The sequence below is a fragment of the Neoarius graeffei genome, chromosome 10, assembly GCF_027579695.1.
Source record: "Neoarius graeffei isolate fNeoGra1 chromosome 10, fNeoGra1.pri, whole genome shotgun sequence".
In the NCBI taxonomy this organism is placed as follows: domain Eukaryota; kingdom Metazoa; phylum Chordata; class Actinopteri; order Siluriformes; family Ariidae; genus Neoarius; species Neoarius graeffei.
In genome coordinates this window covers 77,199,903-77,221,412 of record NC_083578.1, presented here as the reverse complement: position 1 = coordinate 77,221,412, position 21,510 = coordinate 77,199,903, and the positions used below count along the sequence as shown (strand labels likewise).

Genomic DNA, 21,510 nt, shown 5'->3' with positions numbered 1-21,510 from the left:
GAGAGCTCCAGGCAGGAGGGCTGCGTGAAGATAAAGACTCTTCGCTCCGATTTGATGCCGAAACATATTGAGCGCAAATATTTTTATGCAGTTGGAAATGAAATGGACGATGATGAACACAGAGTCGACAGATAACATCGTTTGTGGATGAATACGCATATACTTTGCGGGGGGGGGGGGGGGGTGCAGTTGAGCACTTCAAAGTATTCTTTAGTATGTATGTCTGGGGAAACCCTTCAAGGTTATACTGTATGCAGAAGCCTAAAACAATCTTTTTTTTTTTTTTTTTTTTAGAAAATATGTAACCAGCTGAAGGAAATACTTTGGGGTGTTTAACTGCTCCTTAAACTACTCTTTAAAAATGGGAATGGATTAGAAAAACAATTTTGATTGACGGTTCTGCAAGTCTTTTGTTGGCGTCAGAATGAACTGGACAATATTTCCTCATCAGAAATGTGGTAGGTTTTGTGCAGTCGGAGATGGATGGATGGATGGATGCTGTTTTGCAGAAACCATGTGTGATTATTGATTATAGACTATACACATGCTGAAGTTTAAATAAAGCAACAATTTCCATTTTTTATTTATTTATTTTTTTATTTCTCTGTAGACCTGATGAGGAAGAAGGGGGAAAAAAAACCCTGAAAAACTGTAATTTTGCAATATTGCCGTGCACTTGATTGAACTAGGTTCTTAATTTCAGCCTTCTGTTTGAAATTTCTGGCCTGGAAATAAGCTCCGCCCCCGCCAGACGAACCAGATCAGGTTTGATCCCTTCGTTCAGGAAGCATATGAAGTTTCATGAGAAGGGGTGGGGTGATTTGGGGGAAGGAAAAAGGCTCGTCAGTGTTTTCTTTGTAATTGCAGTTCATTTCAAAAATAAGTAATGGCACCTTTAAATAAACATGAGAGAAACTATCTGTTCTGCAGAGCCGCTTTTTATTGTGAATTACTTTCCCTTTGTGTTTATTAATACTGATTTGATTGATTATTTGATCCCAAGCTGGGAAATTGTTTTGTTGCAGCAGTACGTTTTCAGATATGTGAAAAGAGAAAAAAGATCCCCAGAACAAGCCAACTATCCAACATATCCACAGATAAAAATGTAATGATTTAAAAAAAAAAAATCTGTGTACTTTGTAATTGAAATTTGAAATTGAAATCTTTATTTCGAACATGTGTGAACAGTAAAATCAAAACAAAACTAAATAACAGTAATCATAGAAAAAAGAAATAAAATAAAAAGAATATCTCATCTCATTATCTGTAGCCGCTTTATCCTGTTCTACAGGGTCGCAGGCAAGCTGGAGCCTATCCCAGCTGACTACGGGCGAAAGGCGGGGTACACCCTGGACAAGTTGCCAGGTCATCACAGGGCTGACACATAGACAACCATTCACACTCACATTCACACCTACGGTCAATTTAGAGTCACCAGTTAACCTAACCTGCATGTCTTTGGACTGTGGGGGAAACCGGAGCACCCGGAGGAAACCCACACGGACACGGGGAGAACATGCAAACTCTGCACAGAAAGGCCCTCACCGGCCACGGGGCTCGAAACCGGACCTTCTTGCCGTGCCGCCCTAAAAAGAATGAATATATATATATATATATATATATATATATATATATATATATATATAAAAGACTAATTTTATTACTAATTAACTAATAATAATAATTAAAATGAACTTAAACATGTTCAAAAAGGAGTAGGAAGAAGTAAAAACTTATTAACTCCTACCCCCATTCTCTATTTCCCTATGATCTTGAATAATACCAATTATTATTTCATGTGAATATCCATAGAATACATGTACATGTGAATGTGCATTAATAGTGCTAAAAACAAGAATTGTGATGAGTATAAATTTTAATTAAATAGAAATTTTGTTAAAAATAAATTTCACAGTCAGTAATTTACTGTAATTTAAGTCGACGTGGACCAGCTGAAAAAAATACGTGGCTGAATGTTTGCATTTGTAAAAGGTTCAGGCTCAGGGTTCAGATGATCTGTGTTGTTCAGCTTGTTACTGGCAGGTTTGGGAAGTGGACTGGTTTTGGACTGGCACACAGGATAGTGAGCCTGTCTGGCCTTTATGGCCTTCACTGTTGTGCTAAAAGGAACAAATTGGGTGGAAAAGAGTCGGAGTGAGAGTCAACAAATCGCAGAGCACGGTTTTGAGATTTCGCTTTATTGTGTCACGAATGCTGAGTTTGCCGCCTCACACGTGGCTGTGGTTTCTTTTCCATTACTTTTTGGTTTCATAAACAAATGGCCTGCAAGCATGTGAACTCCAAAACGAGTGAGGTCTTGCTTCATCAAACACTTGGCCGAGGTTAGTCGAGATATGGCAGTGCATTTTAATGGGCTCTCTGTTGACAGAGCTGTGCTTTTGGTGTTGCTTCTGTTTGAGGAATGCTTAAAAAAAAAAAGAGGGGTCTTTTCCAATAGAGACTAGAAATAGAAATTGTTTGAGTCCAGTCTTGCATGCTTGGAGATGAGTCCATGTTTTTTGTTTTGTTTTTTTTATCATTATGATTCAGGCCGTAGCTAGGATTTTTCAAAGGGGGGTCACACACTGACTGGCAGCCTGAGTGCATTATGTAACAAAAAATAATTACCATTGCTAGTTTTAGGCAGCTTAGAAACCGGCTCTTCCATTATTGCTGTTTCTTCCACGTTTTCTTGATGATGTGTTCTAGAAACGGCACTAAAACTTAGCTTCGAAGCCATAAAATGCAACTTTGATGGAAAAAATATATAATAAATTGCTTACCTCGCTTCACGTTGAAAGAAGGAGGAAAGTTTCGCTTGTTTTGACATGGCGAATTATTAACACGAGGAAATACTCGTAATTCGCAACTAAAAAGACTGCAGCTACACTGGCAGCTTGACTATGCTTTCTCGTGCGATCGTGTTGCGCTTGCGCAGAACTGTGTCAGTCCCGCACGCCTTGGCTTGTGCACCTGAAGGCGCGCCTCGGGCTGCGCGCGTGCCTAACGAGCTCCGGCACGCGCGCCGTTAACAAAGAACACCTGTCTTGAATCAGTGAACTATGTTTAGGCTATTTAAGGACTGCGCCCAGGCAAGGACGATGCGAAGGATTACGCTGCGTCTAGTGTGCCTGACACAGCCTTGTTCCCTGTCCTTGTTGACCTCCTGGTTTTTCAACTCCTGTTCCTCGTCCCTTGATCTTGCATAGTTTTGCCTCTGATATTCTGTTCGCGCCTCGATGGACCTCCTGCCTGTTTCCTTGATTACAACTTTGCTTGCATTTCACACACTTTATGCTCATATCGCACTGTGTAGTATTTAACATATCTGCACTTACATCTGCCTCTCCCGCACACACACTGACAAACTGGGTTTTCGTGCCCAAACCACAGGAAGTCAAGGTTATAGAAACTCTAATGAGGCTGAGGTGACAATCTAGTTTAAAAAAAAAAAAAGTTAGAAAAATTACAGTGGGGGCGGCATGGTGGTGTAGTGGTTAGCGCTGTCGCCTCACAGCAAGAAGGTCCGGGTTCGAGCCCCGTGGCCGGCGAGGGCCTTTCTGTGTGGAGTTTGCATGTTCTCCCCGTGTCCGCGTGGGTTTCCTCCGGGTGCTCCGGTTTCCCCCACAGTCCAAAGACATGCAGGTTAGGTTAACTGGTGACTCTAAATTGACCGTAGGTGTGAATGTGAGTGTGAATGGTTGTCTGTGTCTATGTGTCAGCCCTGTGATGACCTGGCGACTTGTCCAGGGTGTACCCCGCCTTTCGCCCGTAGTCAGCTGGGATAGGCTCCAGCTTGCCTGCGACCCTGTAGAACAGGATAAAGTGGCTAGAGATAGTGAGATAATGAGATGAAATTACAGTGGGTGCTTTTCTAATATTCTTATGCGGCTATTGAAAAAATGTATGGTCCGACAAGGAGGGGTCACAGGCACCCCAGGACCCCCGCCCCAGCTATGCCCCTGCTGATTGTTGATTTGTGACGTTGATGTGTTAGTTGTTTGCACTGAAGAACAGCACCATTTTGGCTTCTGAAATATTGAATTACTCCACTTGTGGTCATTTTAAAGCCCAGCATTCTGCTACAGCATTACCCAAATGAGCAGCTTTGAGAAAGAGGCTTGTCAGTTTAAGGGCTGACCCTGTCAGTAGCTGGCGGGATTACGTAAGCTGTCTGGGAGAGTAATAAACTCAACTGTGTGGCCTCACTGGCTTCAGAATAATTTCGTCTTTATTATAATTGTGACGTTTGACTCGCTACTGAGAAGTTCAAAACATGGTGCTTGGATTTGATTGTGTATTCATGCAGAAAGCTAATTATTTATGCATTCGGGTCATATTTTTTTCTTCCCAATATCTTTAAGCAATGAATCAGACCTACAGTTTATATTTTCTCCTTGTTGAGCACGACTTTTTTTTGCTGATTTCCTGACATGCAGACTTCGCATGGCAGTCATTTCCGATTTTAAGCAGAGGTCCCAAGGGAGGTGCTCACTTCCTGTCAGTGAGTGTGGGAACCATTTGGATGTGGAGTGAACAGTGCCCTGTTAGACACAGAGCCTAGGACACACTCTCAGTCATGTGAGTTTAATTAGACGCCACACAGGTCCACGTCTCGCCACGCTTTCTCGAACATCCAACCCTTGCTGTCATGATGTCATGTTCGTTCTTTAATACGGTTCCAAATTGTGTGCATGTATGATGATGATGATTTTTTTTAAATAATCCTGCAATGAATCTTTTCTATTATTTGTTGTTTAATTCTAAGGATTAACTAAACACTCATGTTAGGTCCATGGGATTTGAACCCAAGTGCCACATTTTATCTAAATCCTCTTTTTCCTCACCCCACACACAGGCAGGAGTCTGAACCAGAAATGACCGGTTCATTTAGCAGTTTTCACTCTCAACCAAAATGCCATGGTTTGAAAATAGAACTGCTTGGGGGGGGGGAATGCTCGAAGGGTGTGTTCAAGGCACACGGGATTGTTCCCATGGGTACACAGAGGCAGCGCTGCACTACAACCTGATGGCTGTAGCCAGCGTTTGAGCTCTGCTCTTGAACCTGATCATCGCAGAAGGACTGAAGGAGGAAATCAAGAATCGTTCTGCTAACGTATTGAACCCGATCCTTCAGTGGTAGGTTCATGTTTCAGTGGGATCATGGCCTATCGCTACGTTAAGCAGTAAGTACTGTCATGTTTATCTGTGTATATGGCATGGTTGCACGTTCTGCAAAACATGTGGCTCTAGTTAGGAGAAGAACAGAAATTTGGTTGTTCGAGTTTGTCATTTGTCTGTTGATGCAAATCAGAATGTGAGGAAAAGTGTAGGTTGAAATATTAACTCGAGATCAAGCAATCTTTAACAGGCTGATCAGATTTACAAAAACTCCCTTTTTGTGCACGTGACTCATATTTGTGTTTTGCAGAACCAAAAATCCTTCCTGCGTCTGCGTGCTTTCGTGATGCCACCAATGACCAACCTTTAACGAGGTCATTAAATTAGATAGTAAAATAATTGATTACTCATGTCAAGCTCACTTTTATAGGAGACACATGACGGTGTGGATGTCTTTCAGTCAGGTTCAGATGTTCTGTCTCTTTGTTGTTCTGTCTTCAGCTGCATTGCTGTGGATTACGGTGGCCCAGAAGTCCAAACCACGTTAACAAACCCAAACGCAACAATAAAACACACCGACATTAAGTCCTAATGAAAAAGGTGGTTCTTATTGAACATCATGTGCTCCATGTAAAGAACTGCATTTTTTTCAGTCTGTTTAATGCAGAGTTACTGATGTTTTTATAGAGAGGGATAATTCTTTCTTCTGAATAATATGGATTCCTTTAGATGGATTTTCACTGTTTGTATTTTTACTCGTATTAATCCTGCGCAAGATTACAGAGTAAGTAAAGCCACATTATGTGAATGGAAGCATGAATAAAGTCGTCGGTAGAATCAAGGCTCAGATTTCCTCTTACTGTGAACACAACAGCAGAAAGAAAAAGATGAGAGCGAAATCAAAAACACAACAGCAAATTTGGAAATGCGGCAATACAGAAAACCAGCAAATTAGAAAATGTGACAATGAAACAAGATAAAAAGACAACAAAACCATCAAATGTACAAAAACCTCTACAGGAAATCACAAAATGGCGGAATAAAATCTCCTTTAACATTTGAATTTAATGTTGTCGTATTTTTGGTTTTGCGGTTGTGGGTTGTTGTTTTTTGTTTGTTTGTTTGTTTTGGGGGGGGTTCTGTAATTTTTGCTTTTGTTGTCTTTTGGTTTTGTTTTTTTTTCCTGTCATGATTTTGGGTTTGCGGCGGCACGGTGGTGTAGTGGTTAGCGCTGTCGCCTCACAGCAAGAAGGTCCGGGTTCGAGCCCCGTGGCCGGCGAGGGCCTTTCTGTGTGGAGTTTGCATGTTCTCCCCGTGTCCGCGTGGGTTTCCTCCGGGTGCTCCGGTTTCCCCCACAGTCCAAAGACATGCAGGTTAGGTTAACTGGTGACTCTAAATTGACCGTAGGTGTGAATGTGGGTGTGAATGGTTGTCTGTGTCTATGTGTCAGCCCTGTGATGACCTGGCGACTTGTCCAGGGTGTACCCCGCCTTTCGCCCGTAGTCAGTTGGGATAGGCTCCAGTTTGCCTGCGACCCTGTAGAACAGGATAAAGCGGCTACAGATAATGAGATGAGATTTTTAGAAGTTTTTTTTTTGGTCATGTTTTTGGTTTTGCTGTCATCTTTGGTTTTGCTATTGTTTTTGTGAATTTGTTTGTTTTTCTGGGCGTCCTGTTTTTGGTTTTGATGGGGTTTTTTTTCCAGTCATCTTTTTGGGATTGTTTTATCTTTTTGGCTGTTGTATTTTTGTGTCTGTGAATTTGCTGTTGTATTTTGGGTGGAGTTTTGGTCATTTTTAACCCCCTTCTGGCCTTTCAGCCAGCATGAAAGTCGTGGCAATGTCCGTCCGTCCGTCCGTCCGTCCCAGGAAGGAACCTTTTGAAATCAACAATTCTCTCAACTTTTGGAGGAATTTCACAAAACCTGACAGAATTCTTTGTTATATGTCGGTAATACTCGTATTGCAATTTTGTTCAATTCAGTCGCGTTTTACCAGAGTTATGGCCCTTGATTACCCAACTTGTACTTTGACAATTTCATGAGTGTGCACTTGTCTTCTGAAATGAACTCCTCTCTCAATTCTTGGAGGAATTTCATGAAACTTAGCAAAAGGCTTTGTTATACGTCAGTAATACGCATATTGCAATTTAGTTCAATTCGATGTAATTTTTTCAGAGTTATGGTCCTTGATTACCAAACTTGTACTTTGACAATTTCATGAGGGTGTATTAAGCGCTTCTAGCATAGATATTTGCCAGCGGGGGATATTGTGCTCTCAGGGCACTCATTTGTTTTGATGTCGTGCTTTTGGTTTTGCGGTTGTAATTTTTTTTCAGCCATATTTTCGGTTTTGATGTGTGTTCAGTATTGTTGTGGTATTTTGGAGTTGTTGTTTTTTTCTGTCACATTTTTGATTTTGATGTGTTTTGGTTTTGTGGATTTGCGGTTTTATTTTTTTAGTCAACTTTTTTGTTTTGCTGTTTTTTGTTTTGCTGTTGTTTTTTTTGGGGGGGTTCTATCACATTTTTGGTTTTAATGTGTTTTCGTTTTGGGAATTTTCTGTTGTATTTTTTTTTCCAGCCATCTTTTTGGTTTTGTTTTGGTTTTGCTGTTTGTTTTTGCTGTTGTATTTTCGTTTTGGTTTCGATGTGTTTGTTTTTGCTGCTGTTTTTTTCCCCCCCTCGTCATTGTTTTGGTTTCAATGTGGTTTTTTTTTTTTTGTTGTATTTTTTTCCCCCGTCATTGTTTTGGTCTTGCGGTCATGTTTGTGTGTTTTTGACTTTGCTATTTTTTTCCCCTGTCATTGTTTTGGTTTTGCGGTCATGTTTGTGTGTTTTTGACTTTGCTATCTCGTTTTAGGTTTTTGCTTTTTTTTTGTTTGGTTTGGTTTTTGTTTTCCTGTTGCGTTTTCTAATTTGCTGTCGTGCTCTTGGTGTGTATTTTGCACTTCCGGGCCTCTATAGCGAATGCAATCTGTACAGTAAATCACAACTAAACCTACAGCTGAATGGCTGTGAGTCATAACCAATAAGTCAAAGCTCTCCTCCTGGATGAGTGTATCGCAGCAGGAAGGGAGGGTTTAGGAGGATTACGTTATCTCGGTCAGTCCTGGCCTTGATGTGCCATGATCTCAGTGTGCGAAAGTGTTTGTGTGTCATATTCACAACACTCCTGAGGTCAGATTGCTTCTGTTTAATGTTTGGTGGTGGAATGAATTTCCCCTGGCTGTCCGAGCAGCTGAGTCAGCTGACTTACCTCATCATTAAACAATTAAACGAGCACTAAATTTACACCACATTTTCAAAAGGTTGAAAATATTGCTGTACTTTCTTGCACCAAGTCGTAACTATCAGGGTTTTAGTCTTATTGCATTCTTAGTCACACAGTCGATTTGTATTAGTGCGTGAGACTCCAGGGCACTTCTGTAAATTGCTCTGGATAAAAATGTCTGTTAAATGCTGTAAATGTTGGATGTTGGCGTGATGGCAATCCAGAGCTCTCGCATGCAATATGACTGAGTGAAGGGGAGACCTTTGTTTTTCCTGATCAGTACTCACACTACTGATAATCGCTGTGAGGCTGTTTTACATTAGTGTCGTGTATTTCCTCAGAGTCAGCAGGTATTCTTGTTTTAGAGGACAAATGAGTGTCTGAGATTGTGTGTGATTTCCCAAGGGGCTTGGTGAGATCACCGGAGAAAGTCGTTATTTTTTAATATCAGCTGTATGTCATGAGTTGTTTGTCACTCTCTCAATTGCACCGAAGCGTTGGGAAATGTGGTTATATCGAGTCAGCGTTCTGTATTACCATGAACCGATGATGAGTTGTGCTCAGGCCATCAGCGGTATAATGTTGCAGTCTGTCTTGAGAGTTTGATAGAAAGTGGCTTTATTGCCTTCGATCAGCGCTGCGGTTGAAGTTGGCATGGGCTTTCGAGCTTTCTAGAACCATCTGAACTGTTTTGATGATGTAGCAAGAATGTGAAATTGGTGTATTAAGCACCAATATGAGCACACTTGATTTAGTTTCACATTTTTGATGCTGTTCCTTGGAAAGCTTTCATCTGGGAATAATGTTTGATGGCGCGTAATCTGATCACACATTAATTTCAGATCTCTGGTCTTTCTGTTTAGAGATTTGTCTATTTCATTTTTAGTGCCATCTCAAGGCTTATAATAGAAGTGTAGGCTTTTCTTTTTAAATAATCCTAATTCCTGGTACTGGTTAAGGCCTGGTCCCACAGTACCGATATCTATAACAATAACTATAAATAAATCGGTCCCATGCAGTTTATGTAGTTGGTAGTCACACCAGACCGATAACGATACCTGTAGCACAGGCCTGGGTTTATCCGTATCGGTGAGATTTGCTTCTGGAGCTATTTTTCCAGACCTGGACCTGATCCGATAAAACATCTGACCAATCAGGTAATTGTTATTATTTATATGTGACGTTGTCTGAGCATGTGCTATTTTTCCCCGGGCATCTTTGTACAACCCCGATTCCAAAAAAGTTGGGACAAAGTACAAATTGTAAATAAAAACGGAATGCAATAATTTACAAATCTCAAAAACGGATATTGTATTCACAATAGAACATAGACAACATATCACATGTCAAAAGTGAGACATTTTGAAATTTCATGCCACATATTGGCTCATTTGAAATTTCATGACAACAACACATCTCAAAAAAGTTGGGACAGGGGCAATAAGAGGCTGGAAAAGTTAAAGGTACAAAAAAGGAACAGCTGGAGGACCAAATTGCAACTCATTAGGTCAATTGGCAATAGGTCATTAACATGACTGGGTATAAAAAGAGCATCTTGGAGTGGCAGCGGCTCTCAGAAGTAAAGATGGGAAGAGGATCACCAATCCCCCTAATTCTGCGCCGACAAATAGTGGAGCAATATCAGAAAGGAGTTCGACAGTGTAAAATTGCAAAGAGTTTGAACATATCATCTACAGTGCATAATATCATCAAAAGATTCAGAGAATCTGGAAGAATCTCTGTGCGTAAGGGTCAAGGCTGGAAAACCATACTGGGTGCCCATGATCTTCAGGCCCTTAGACGGCACTCCATCACATACAGGCATGCTTCTGTATTGGAAATCACAAAATGGGCTCAGGAATATTTCCAGAGAACATTATCTGTGAACACAATTCACCGTGCTATCCGCCGTTGCCAGCTAAAACTCTATAGTTCAAAGGAGAAGCCGTATCTAAACATGATCCAGAAGCGCAGACGTCTTCTCTGGGCCAAGGCTCATTTAAAATGGACTGTGGCAAAGTGGAAAACTGTTCTGTGGTCAGACGAATCAAAATTTGAAGTTCTTTATGGAAATCAGGGACGCCGTGTCATTCAGACTAAAGAGGAGAAGGACGACCCAAGTTGTTATCAGCGCTCAGTTCAGAAGCCTACATCTCTGATGGTATGGGGTTGCATTAGTGCGTGTGGCATGGGCAGCTTACACATCTGGAAAGACACCATCAATGCTGAAAGGTATATCCAGGTTCTAGAGCAACATATGCTCCCATCCAGACGACGTCTCTTTCAGGGAAGACCTTGCATTTTCCAACATGACAATGCCAAACCACATACTGCATCAATTACAGCATCATGGCTGCGTAGAAGAAGGGTCCGGGTACTGAACTGGCCAGCCTGCAGTCCAGATCTTTCACCCATAGAAAACATTTGGTGCATCATAAAACGGAAGATACGACAAAAAAGACCTAAGACAGTTGAACAACTAGAATCCTACATTAGACAAGAATGGGTTAACATTCCTATCCCTAAACTTGAGCAACTTGTCTCCTCAGTCCCCAGACGTTTACAGACTGTTGTAAAGAGAAAAGGGGATGTCTCACAGTGGTAAACATGGCCTTGTCCCAACTTTTTTGAGATGTGTTGTCATGAAATTTAAAATCACCTAATTTTTCTCTTTAAATGATACATTTTCTCAGTTTAAACATTTGATATGTCATCTATGTTCTATTCTGAATAAAATATAGAATTTTGAAACTTCCACATCATTGCATTCCGTTTTTATTTACAATTTGTACTTTGTCCCAACTTTTTTGGAATCGGGGTTGTACATCCTTGTTGCATCATGAAGTCACGGAATACGGATTCACGCAAAATAAAAAATATAATACAAAGCACGGATCTTTTATTCACGGATATGTGATTTTTCCATGAAATATCAAAAGTAAATTAATAAACATATAAATGCAGATAAGATATTTTAATTATGAACTTCGGCAGTCCAAACATTTAATTGTTTTAGACTTTTTTTTTTTTAATCCGTGATGCATCATCCGTATGAAATCTGGAATACACTGAAACGTCTGTGACCAATCCGTAAGTTATTAGCATCTGTGATGCAGCCATATTAAAATCAGAGTAACCACTCTGCGTTTTGTATCCTTTATTATATTTCTGTAATCTGTGACCTATCAGTATTATATCAACCACTGGAGTGTGTACATGGATTGTTTTGAAGTCCAAGCTGTATAGTATGACCCTGAATAATGTGCTACTGCTTGGAAAAAAAAATTCCATGACTATTTCTAAGTTGCATGTATTTATTTACCTGAGTGGCAGGACCAAGCGATATTATAGTTGTGGTGTGACTGCTCCAGACTGGAACTAAACTCAGGCAGAGGTATCGTCAGAGTTATAGGTATAGTTATAGTTATCGGTGTTGTGGGACCGGGCCCTTATATGAGAACCAGGAAAATGAGCTCTCAGTCTTCCTCACGGATGTCAGGACTAACTCTAACTCTACCGGAGGTCTTTTTTTTTTCCACTTTAATTCATAGCTAGCCTAAGATGGAGGAACAGCACACAAAGCCAGCACTCAGCAGGTGCTTAATATCTATGATTTACTTTCTACATTGATTGGGACCTGAGCTATTTGTATTCAGCAACACGGCTGGCCTGGAAATTGGTGGACAGGTCATAGATTAGTAAAGGAAATCTAATTCAAGTAAATCTAACAAGTATGAGTTTTGGTTAGTTTTATTCCCCCAGCAAGGAGGTACGGATGAATATGAAATTAAATTATGCTCTTCTTATATCCTTCTGTCATATAAAATCTCTTTCTCTGTAAAAGTACTGTAATTACAAGTTTCCAGTGTATCCCCAGGGGGTCTTTACTCCATATACTGAAAGACCAACTGTGGGTTTACCTCCACAATCCACTTAAAAACAAAATTATGTGAAAACTCTTGATAGTTTTCTGAGAATGTCTGTCTGGTAAATAAAAATGCCGCAACCTCCGCAATGGCACGCTGTACAAATGTCTCAGTTTTCAGGACAAATGGTTGAAAGAAATGAAGCCTATATTGAGTTGCAGTTTTTTTTTTTTTTAGATACACCAACCATACAATACCAGTCAAAAATGTGGACACACCTTCTAATCTAATCCAGTGGGTTTTTTTTCTTTATTTTTATGAATTAAAAGACATTTCACGTCTTAAAGTAATGATGGATGTCATTTCTCTTTACTTATTTTTTCAGTTCTTGACATAATACGGATTACTACAGTTGTGGAATAGGGTTATTTACTGTATTTTTATTATTTACTTTGTTTTCCACCACGGGAAAGTCTTCAAGATGGAGGACAGTGTGCTTTTGATGATGAAGAGTGTGAGATAACTCAGTTTGTGGAGGTTCTTCAACATTAGCTATAAATCTACTGTATATAAACTGATAATTTTAATAAAAAGTGCTGCGCTTTTAAAAATAGCAAATAATAAATCATCGGCAAATTGGTGTGCTATAAGAGGAATGTGTTTTATTCCTTTTATATCGCACCGGTTTGACAATAACCTGCTGTTATAGATAAATAATCGACTTCACAGTCAATAATAACCATCACACACAGCACTGTGGTCATTTTTTATTTATCTAGAACAGCGCACCCTGTTGTATTGTGTTTTAATCTTTATTTGATAGCCATGTCATGCTCAGATCCCGAAAGAGACAATTACACTGAGAATCATGCCGTTATGAACATGAAATGAAAGACTGTGGACATGACTGTGTGTCTGTACACAAGGTAAATGTATGCTATTGATGTACAGTATCAGTCAAAAGTTTGGACACGCCTTCTAATTCAGTGTGTTTTCTTCATTTTTATGAATTAGAAGTCACTTCATGCCTTAAAGTAATGATGGATGTCGTTTTTCTTTACTTCACTGAGCGGTTCTTATTGACATAACATGGATTACTACAGTTGTCGATTAGGGCTATTTACTTCCAAATGTGTGTTTATTATTTATTGTTTGATCTCAAATGCATGAAGAAGGCAAGAAACTCATCCACTAATTAACTTTTGACGAGGCACAGCTGTTAATTGAAAAGCATTCCAGGTGACTACCTCATGAAGCTGGTTAAGATAATGCCAATGGCGTACAAAGTGTCATCAAGGTAAACGCTGGATACTTTGAAGAATCTAAAATATGAAACATATCTTTTTTTTTAAAATACTTTTTTGTTTGTTTGTTTACCACATAATTCCATACATGCAATTTCATAAAACATATTTGATGTCTTTGGTATTGTTCTACAACGTAGCAAATAGTCAAAACAGAAAAAGCTTTGAATGAGAGGGGCATACAAACTTTTGACTGGTACTGTATATGTAGGTATTCTGTTACTGAGAGTTGCCCAGTGGTTATTTGTTCACGTCTTTATACTCCATTTCTCAATGCAGAAGGCCCACCATAGATTTACTGACCATGTTTATTTTGGGTCACTACCATATGATATACTGAAAATGGTCCAGTGTCCCAGTAATATGTGGTCAGTGGTGGTCCATTCACTGTCAGAAACAGGGGTACAGTAGGAGTCCATTTCTGTCCTCCAAGGTATAATCTGCACTTATGTACCTTCTAGGGCTCATCACTGGACCTCAAGGTAACTATGTGTCCCTTTTTAGGGCCACAAAGGTACATGTATGTTCCCGGTCAGTATATAAATGGTACAAATAAGTACCTTAGAGGGTCCTGACCCAGTGACAAGCCGTTCTATCCATAAAGCTACAATTATGTACTTTGTTTTTTGAGAGTGTTTCCACTGATGAGTATTCCACAGTCAGTCATCGTTGACCCACTGGACAAAATGCACCAACTACAGTTAGGTCCATATATATTTGGACACTGACACACTTTTTTTTTTTTTTACCTGTTTACTGAAACATATTCAAGTTATAGTTATATAATGGACATGAACATAAAGTCCAGACTTTCAGCTTTCATTTGAGGGTATCCACATTAAAATTGGATGAAGGGTTTAGGAGTTTCAGCTCCTTAACATGTGCCACCCTGTTTTTAAAGGGACCAAAAGTAATTGGACAGTTGACTCAAAGGCTATTTCATGGGCAGGTGTGGGCAATTCCTTCGTTATGTCATTCTCAATTAAGCAGATAAAAGGCCTGGAGTTGATCTGAGGTGTGGTGCTTGCATTTGGAAGATTTTGCTGTGAAGAAAACATGCGGTCAAAGGAGCTCTCCAAGCAGGTGAAACAAGCCATCCTTAAGCTGCGGAAACAGAAAAAAAAAAACATCCGGGAAATTGTTACAATATTAGGAGTGGCAAAATCTACAGTTTGGTACATCCTGAGAAAGAAAGAAAGAAAGAAAGAAAGAAAGAAAGAAAGAAAGAAAGCACTGGTGAACTCATCAATGCAAAAAGACCTGGACGCCCACAGAAGACAACAGTGGTGGATGATCGCAGAATAATTTCCATGGTGAAGAGAAACCCCTTCACAACAGCCAACCAAGTGAACAACACTCTCCAGGAGGTAGGTCTATCAATATCCAAATCTACCATAAAGAGAAGACTGTATGAAAGTAAATACAGAGGGTTCACTGCACGGTGCAAGCCACTCATAAGCCTCAAGAATAAAAAGGCTAGATTGGACTTTGCTAAAAAACATCTAAAAAAGCCAGCACAGTTCTGGAAGAACATTCTTTGGACAGATGAAACCAAGATCAACCTCTACCAGAATGATGGAAAGAAAAAAGTATGGCGAAGGCGTGGTGCAGCTCATGATCCAAAGCATACCACATCATCTGTAAAACACGGTGGAGGCAGTGTGATGGCTTGGGCATGCATGGCTGCCAGTGGTACTGGGTCACTAGTGTTTATTGATGATGTGACACAGGACAGAAGCAGCCGGATGAATTCTGAGGTATTCAGAGACATACTGTGTGCTCAAATCCAGCCAAATGCAGCCAAACTGATTGGTCAGCGTTTCATAACACAGATGGACAATGACCCAAAACATAAAGCCAAAGCAACCCAGGAGTTTATTAAAGCAAAGAAGTGGAATATTCTTGAATATTCTTGAATGGCCAAGTTGACCTGATCTCAACCCAATTGAGCATGCATTTCCCTTGTTAAAGACTAAACTTCAGACAGAAAGGCCCACAAACAAACAGCAACTGAAAACCGGTGCAGTAAAGGCCTGGCAGAGCATTAAAAAGGAGGAAACACAGCGTCTGGTGATGTCCATGAGTTCAAGACTTCAGGCAGTCATTGCCAACAAAGGGTTTTCAACCAAGTATTAGAAATGAACATTTTATTTACAATTATTTAATTTGTCCAATTACTTTTGAGCCCCTGAAATGAAGGGATTGTGTTTAAAAAATGCTTTAGTTCCTCACATTTTTATGCAATCATTTTGTTCAACCCACTGAATTAAAGCTGAAAGTCTGAACTTCAACTGCATCTGAATTGTTTTGTTCAAAATTCATTGTGGTAATGTACAGAACCAAAATTAGAAAAATGTTGTCTCTGTCCAAATATTTATGGACCTAACTGTATATATGGCAGGTTTAGTTGATAAATTGGTAGCTTGGTGCCTAAGTGTAGTGAAAAGGCATCATTTAGTTGGTACTTTTCCATTTCCCATAGCATTGACCATCTCTGTAGTGTCCCAAGCTCAACGTCATGATTGATTAAGCATGACTTATCAGCTGTGATCCAATCAGTGATGTCTATAGTCCCTTTTCCTGGGTCATTCATTTGGAAAGGTCCTCAATAACTCTTACTCGTTGTAATCGTAGCACCACGCTACACTCAGATGCTTTCTCGAGCACCAGTGTCTCTCAACACCAATTAGAACAAGAATTCTCAAGACTCTAAGAGTCTCAGTCTTGTCTTCTCTCCCTGTTAGATCCCATCTGATGCCGAGGCTGAAAGAGTCGAGGTCTCACGAGTCGTTGCTCAGCCCCAGCAGTGCAGTAGAAGCTCTGGATCTCAGTATGGAGGAGGAAGTACTCATCAAGCCTGTGCACAGCAGCATCCTGGGACAGGACTTCTGCTTCGAGGTCAGTCCACTGAGATCTGATCTTTAATCTCGGCTTTATTAAGCATTTTATCTAATGTGTATCAGTGATGCGGGGGCGCGTTCATCTGCTTCGGTCAGCACCATCAACAAGTTGGCGGTATGCTATCACACACCGAGTATGATGTACTGAATGTTCTGGTGTGTTGTCAAGAAAACGGGATCGACTTGGAATCATTTGGATGTGCTCTGGTTTACAAGAAAAAAAATCATCACGGTTATATCAGTGTCTGACATTTACATGCATGCTATCTTTGAGTCTGTTCATTGTACCGTAAACAAATGATTCAGAAGAATGCTGGGAAGTTGATGTGCTCTTTAAGTAGCATGGAGGATCTCGTGGACACTTTCTCAGAGAACGACCTTTCATATTAGTATAAATTTGTACTATACACTTATACAGAATACTGAAAAAAAAAAACCCAGTCTGTGTCAGTGATATAGGAGAGCAGTGTGTGGTGGTTAAGGTTCAATCATCATTAAAGGAAATCCATAGCGTACCTGGATTTACCACCGACAACAATTTTAACGTGTTTTCCTAAACTAAGAAAAGAACAATGAAAAAGTACTGTGCAAAAGTCTTAGCACACTATTTTTTCCATACGAACTTTATCGATTTCTATTTTATGACTTGTACATTGAGTCGGTACAAAAACATTTTAGAGTTCCAAACGTTCATTTTTTTCCAGCGCAAAATTAAATACTACAGAAAAAAAAGTTTGTATCTGAGCAGCATATTACATAAGAGAGCACTTTTCAGATTAAAAAAGAAAACGTAATGAAGGCTGTTGGGTTTTGGTGCAAAATGAAGAAGCGAGTGTGACAAAGTGTCCAGAAGAACTGGGGCTGGTTCTGCAAGATGCTCAGTAAAACCTACAGCTCATTTCCGCATAAAACTGCACTCATTGTACTGGAGACTACTGTTTTTTTTTCCCCAAGCAAAGGATCGTCTCACACCAAATATTGACTTTGTTTCGTTTATTATGGCTTACCGCGTACTGTTTATAGTATTTTTAAGCCATTTTTGGTCGACAGCATTTCTTTACATGTGCCTAAGACTTTTGCACAGTACTGTGTGTATATATAGATATAATGATCCGAATTTAAAACTACAACATTTCCACCTTAAGAATACGAATCTTACCAAAGCTGTTTTCTGTAGTTTAATCACCAAAGCAATATATTTCCATGAGTATATTCATGGTATCCAGGAACCATCAGAACCACATGTGTGAAATGTATAGTTAACAGTTATTCCACAAAATCTAGTCGTATATGAGCTGATGGCTATAAGCCATGTATGACGAGATTGAGTGGAATAACTCTTTTATTCTATCCACATTCACTGGATTTTGAGAAACAGAGAATTTTTATTTTTTGCAAATTCGACAAATAAAAACTTTATACAAAATCATTTCCACTTAGGGGCGGCACGGTGGTGTAGTGGTTAGCGCTGTCGCCTCACAGCAAGAAGGTCCTGGGTTCGAGCCCCGGGGCCGGCGAGGGCCTTTCTGTGTGGAGTTTGCATGTTCTCCCCGTGTCCGCGTGGGTTTCCTCCGGGTGCTCCGGTTTCCCCCACAGTCCAAAGACATGCAGGTTAGGTTAACTGGTGACTCTAAATTGACCGTAGGTGTGAATGGGAGTGTGAATGGTTGTCTGTGTCTATGTGTCAGCCCTGTGATGACCTGGCGACTTGTCCAGGGTGTACCCCGCCTTTCGCCCGTAGTCAGCTGGGATAGGCTCCAGCTTGCCTGCGACCCTGTAGAAGGATAAAGCGGCTAGAGATAATGAGATGAGATGAGATGAGATTTCCACTTAGAATGTCAACAAACCAGCAAAATGACGGTAGCAATTTGTGAAAAATGCTATAATTCTTCTTGAAAAAAAAAATTTAAAGATGCATTCTTACCATCAAATACTTTCATTCTATATTTTGTTGCACTTTAAAAAATATATATATATATTTTTTGTTTGTTTGTTTTTGAGTAGGGTTTTGTTTCGTCCTCGGTTGGTTCAGCAACATGCTCCGCCATTTTGTTTTTCTCTACTCATGGTATATGAGCTGATAGCCTCGTAGTAGAGTAGCCAATCAGAGCAGGTGATTGCTCATATCCAGTGAACGTGGATAGAATAATGACTAGTTCTTTACTCTGGTGGGGAAAAAGTCATATCTCTGAAAAGAATAATTATACAAAATTCTAGAAAATGGTTTACTGACTGCACCAACACTTAGACATCTATTACAAGTAAGTGTCGACTATCCAGGTTTTTCATTCATGTTGAAATTCTTGTTTCTGGTAATCTCACACATGCTACAGATGCTTTAGATAGAGTTTCATTTGAGAAATGTTGAGAACAGAGAGAACATCTGGCAGCATCAGATATTGTGAATCTCTCTTTCCCTTTGTCTCTGCCGCTCAGCTCAGTGCACAGCTCCAACCTTTAGTCTGAATCTCCTGTGTTTGACCTGATCACTACTCACTGGAGCTGAGAATGGCCCAGCAGGCTGACATGGTCTCAGTTACACTGTGGCCAGCTGGCAGCTGGATGCCTCATACCAGAGAGGAAGGGAGGCAAATATTGATAGCAGGGTATTTTTTTTTGAAACTCAAACAGTGAGTAAAAATGGAAGTGAATTACAATGGATATATACCGTATTTCTTCGTTCGTATATGATTCATCAGTACAATTGTTAATCACAACTGTAGAACTAGACAGGGACACTCTAACGAGTGCAAACCCCGCCTTTTCCCTATTAAAATACATTGGGCGAAAATTTCGAAGTTCTGCCATGACCTTGACCTTTGACCTCCAAAATTTAATGGTTTCCTTCCTGGGTGATTGGCAACACGTACAAAATTTGGTCCAAATCGATCCATTGGTTCTTGAGATATCTTGCAGACACACAGACAGACAGATACACACACACACAGACTGACGCAGGTGAAAATAATAACCCCTCCGACTACTGTCGGCGGGGTTAACGAGTGATTTCAGGGGTAATGGGAAGAGACGAGACAGTCTAATCAGGCTGTGTGGATATTACTCTTAGTATCTCCTGCTAGCAAAGACTAATACCCAGATCTAAAAACCTTATGACTGGACACAGACCTATCCAGTGCTCTACAATTAACCACGTGTTTAAGCAATACTCATATAATGGTATAACATTATCACCATGTATTTTGCAGTCTGTCGAAAAGTCCACTCGCCAGCCACTTTATTCGGAACACCCATCCACCTGCTGTTTTATGCAGTTCTCTAATCAGCCGATCCCTCGACAGCAGCACAATGCATCAAATTATACAGATACAAATCAAGAGCTTCAGTTAATTAATGTTCACTTCAAACATCAGAACGGGACAATTTGTGATCTCAAAGTTTGACTGACTTTGAGCCAAATGGACTGGTTTGAGTATTTCAGAAACTGCTCCTGATCTCCTGGGGTTTTCACACACAACAGTCTGTAGAGTTTACACAGACAGAATGGTGCGAAAAACAAACAAAAAAAAAGCATTGAGTGAGTGAGCGACAGTTCTGTGGGTGGAAGCAAATGCCTTGTTGATAAGAGAGGTCGGAGGAAAATGGCCAGAGCTGCCAGGAAGTCTATAGCAACTCATAGCAACTCTTTACAACTGTGGTGAGCAGAAAAGCATCTCAGCATGCAACAGCAGGAGAACACATTGGGTTCCACTCCTGCCAGCCAAGAACAGGAATCTTAGAATCAAGAACAAGTTCCTAATAAAGTGGCCGGTGAGTGTATTCATATAATGATCTGTGCTGGTTTTCATATGGCAAGAATACTTTATACAGCAGTCATATACCGGTATGTAATGATTTTGATATTTAGGCAGTGCCTAAAATTGGAGCTCCTGATGAGTGTATGAGCAAAATATTTGCAAGGCCACAAAATCAACCTGAATAGAATAATAATATTATGGCATATGAACCATCGAATTGTGTAGTGTCGTGTATTTTAAATCACTGCATTGTCTTGTGACACTATTGTGATACCAATAATGAGATACACGTCACAGTTACGAATAGATATTTATTCCTTTCTTTGACATTGCATGCCATGTGCCAGAAACAACACCATGACATTTATTTATGGTGCGACTCTGCTGGGTGCCTGGTGGACAGCAGTGAACCAGCGCTTTCACTTTACATCATTACTATATACTAAACTATATTGTTTAGTCCTGGGTATGACTTTAAACTGCAACCGGTGGTAAGTCTCAGGTCTGGGAGGACTTGAGTATTGGGGAAAGTGGGGTTACCCCTTAATCACCATTGCTCCCAGGTCCACTCTGACCCAGAGTGGTAGCACCTGCCTGGGTTCCAGCTATGGGTTAAATAGTACATCACCAATAAGGTGCTGGCAGCAGGGTGCTTTTCAGTGCAGTGTGGCAGATGAACCCAACAGGGTCAATGGCACACCACCAGACGGCATGTGGAAGAGCCACTCAAATGGCCAACGGATGGCATCGCTCGGCAAGTCAGTTGTCACTGTGGGGCAACTTCCATACCCATCAGGTCTGTGGCACTTTTGTGCACCACTTAGCATCAGGTCTGGAGGTCCAGAGAGACAACATGATGGGGGCACGACATCGTTTGCCTTCCCTTACTGTGCAAGGTGCTTCATTAAGAGAGGAGAATAATCCTAATGAAGCAGTCATCATCGCTAGTGATGGACAGCCACCACTGACTAGATAGTTACGATCGAACATCAAGCTTAATATGTCAAACAGTTGTCTGGTTACATCCGTCACGTCCATGCATGCTGCATACAGCTTCAAACTGAAAAGCACGTGCAGTGCCATTCGAAGTAATTAGCATGCACCTGTTCCTGATTAGAGCTCAATCACAGCAAAAATATCAACTGTCCAACAAACTAGTGGACTAATAAAGGTGTTTGAGCTAGGTTTATATAAAAATGTCATATCTTCCATAAAATGTTAGAAAATAATCCCACATTATTTTTGAAAAAGCAAATTAAAAATAAATGCTGGACTAAAAACCCATCTGTCTTT

The 21,510-nt window shown here is 40.3% G+C and overlaps 1 protein-coding gene across 7 annotated transcripts in view; it reads left to right on the top strand.

The window, feature by feature from the left end:
* Window positions 1–21,510, top strand: part of dab2ipa (DAB2 interacting protein a) — a 256,395-nt gene that overhangs the window by 170,384 nt on the left and 64,501 nt on the right. For 6 of the 7 annotated variants that reach the window (XM_060932344.1, XM_060932343.1, XM_060932348.1 and 3 more), the window contains one exon: window positions 16,307–16,460. In XM_060932344.1, the coding sequence (XP_060788327.1) occupies window positions 16,307–16,460 (154 nt within the window). Of the gene's footprint in view, window positions 1–5,064; window positions 5,187–16,306; window positions 16,461–21,510 lie in introns of those variants that run through there. The other variant, XM_060932346.1, reaches the window with a different exon arrangement.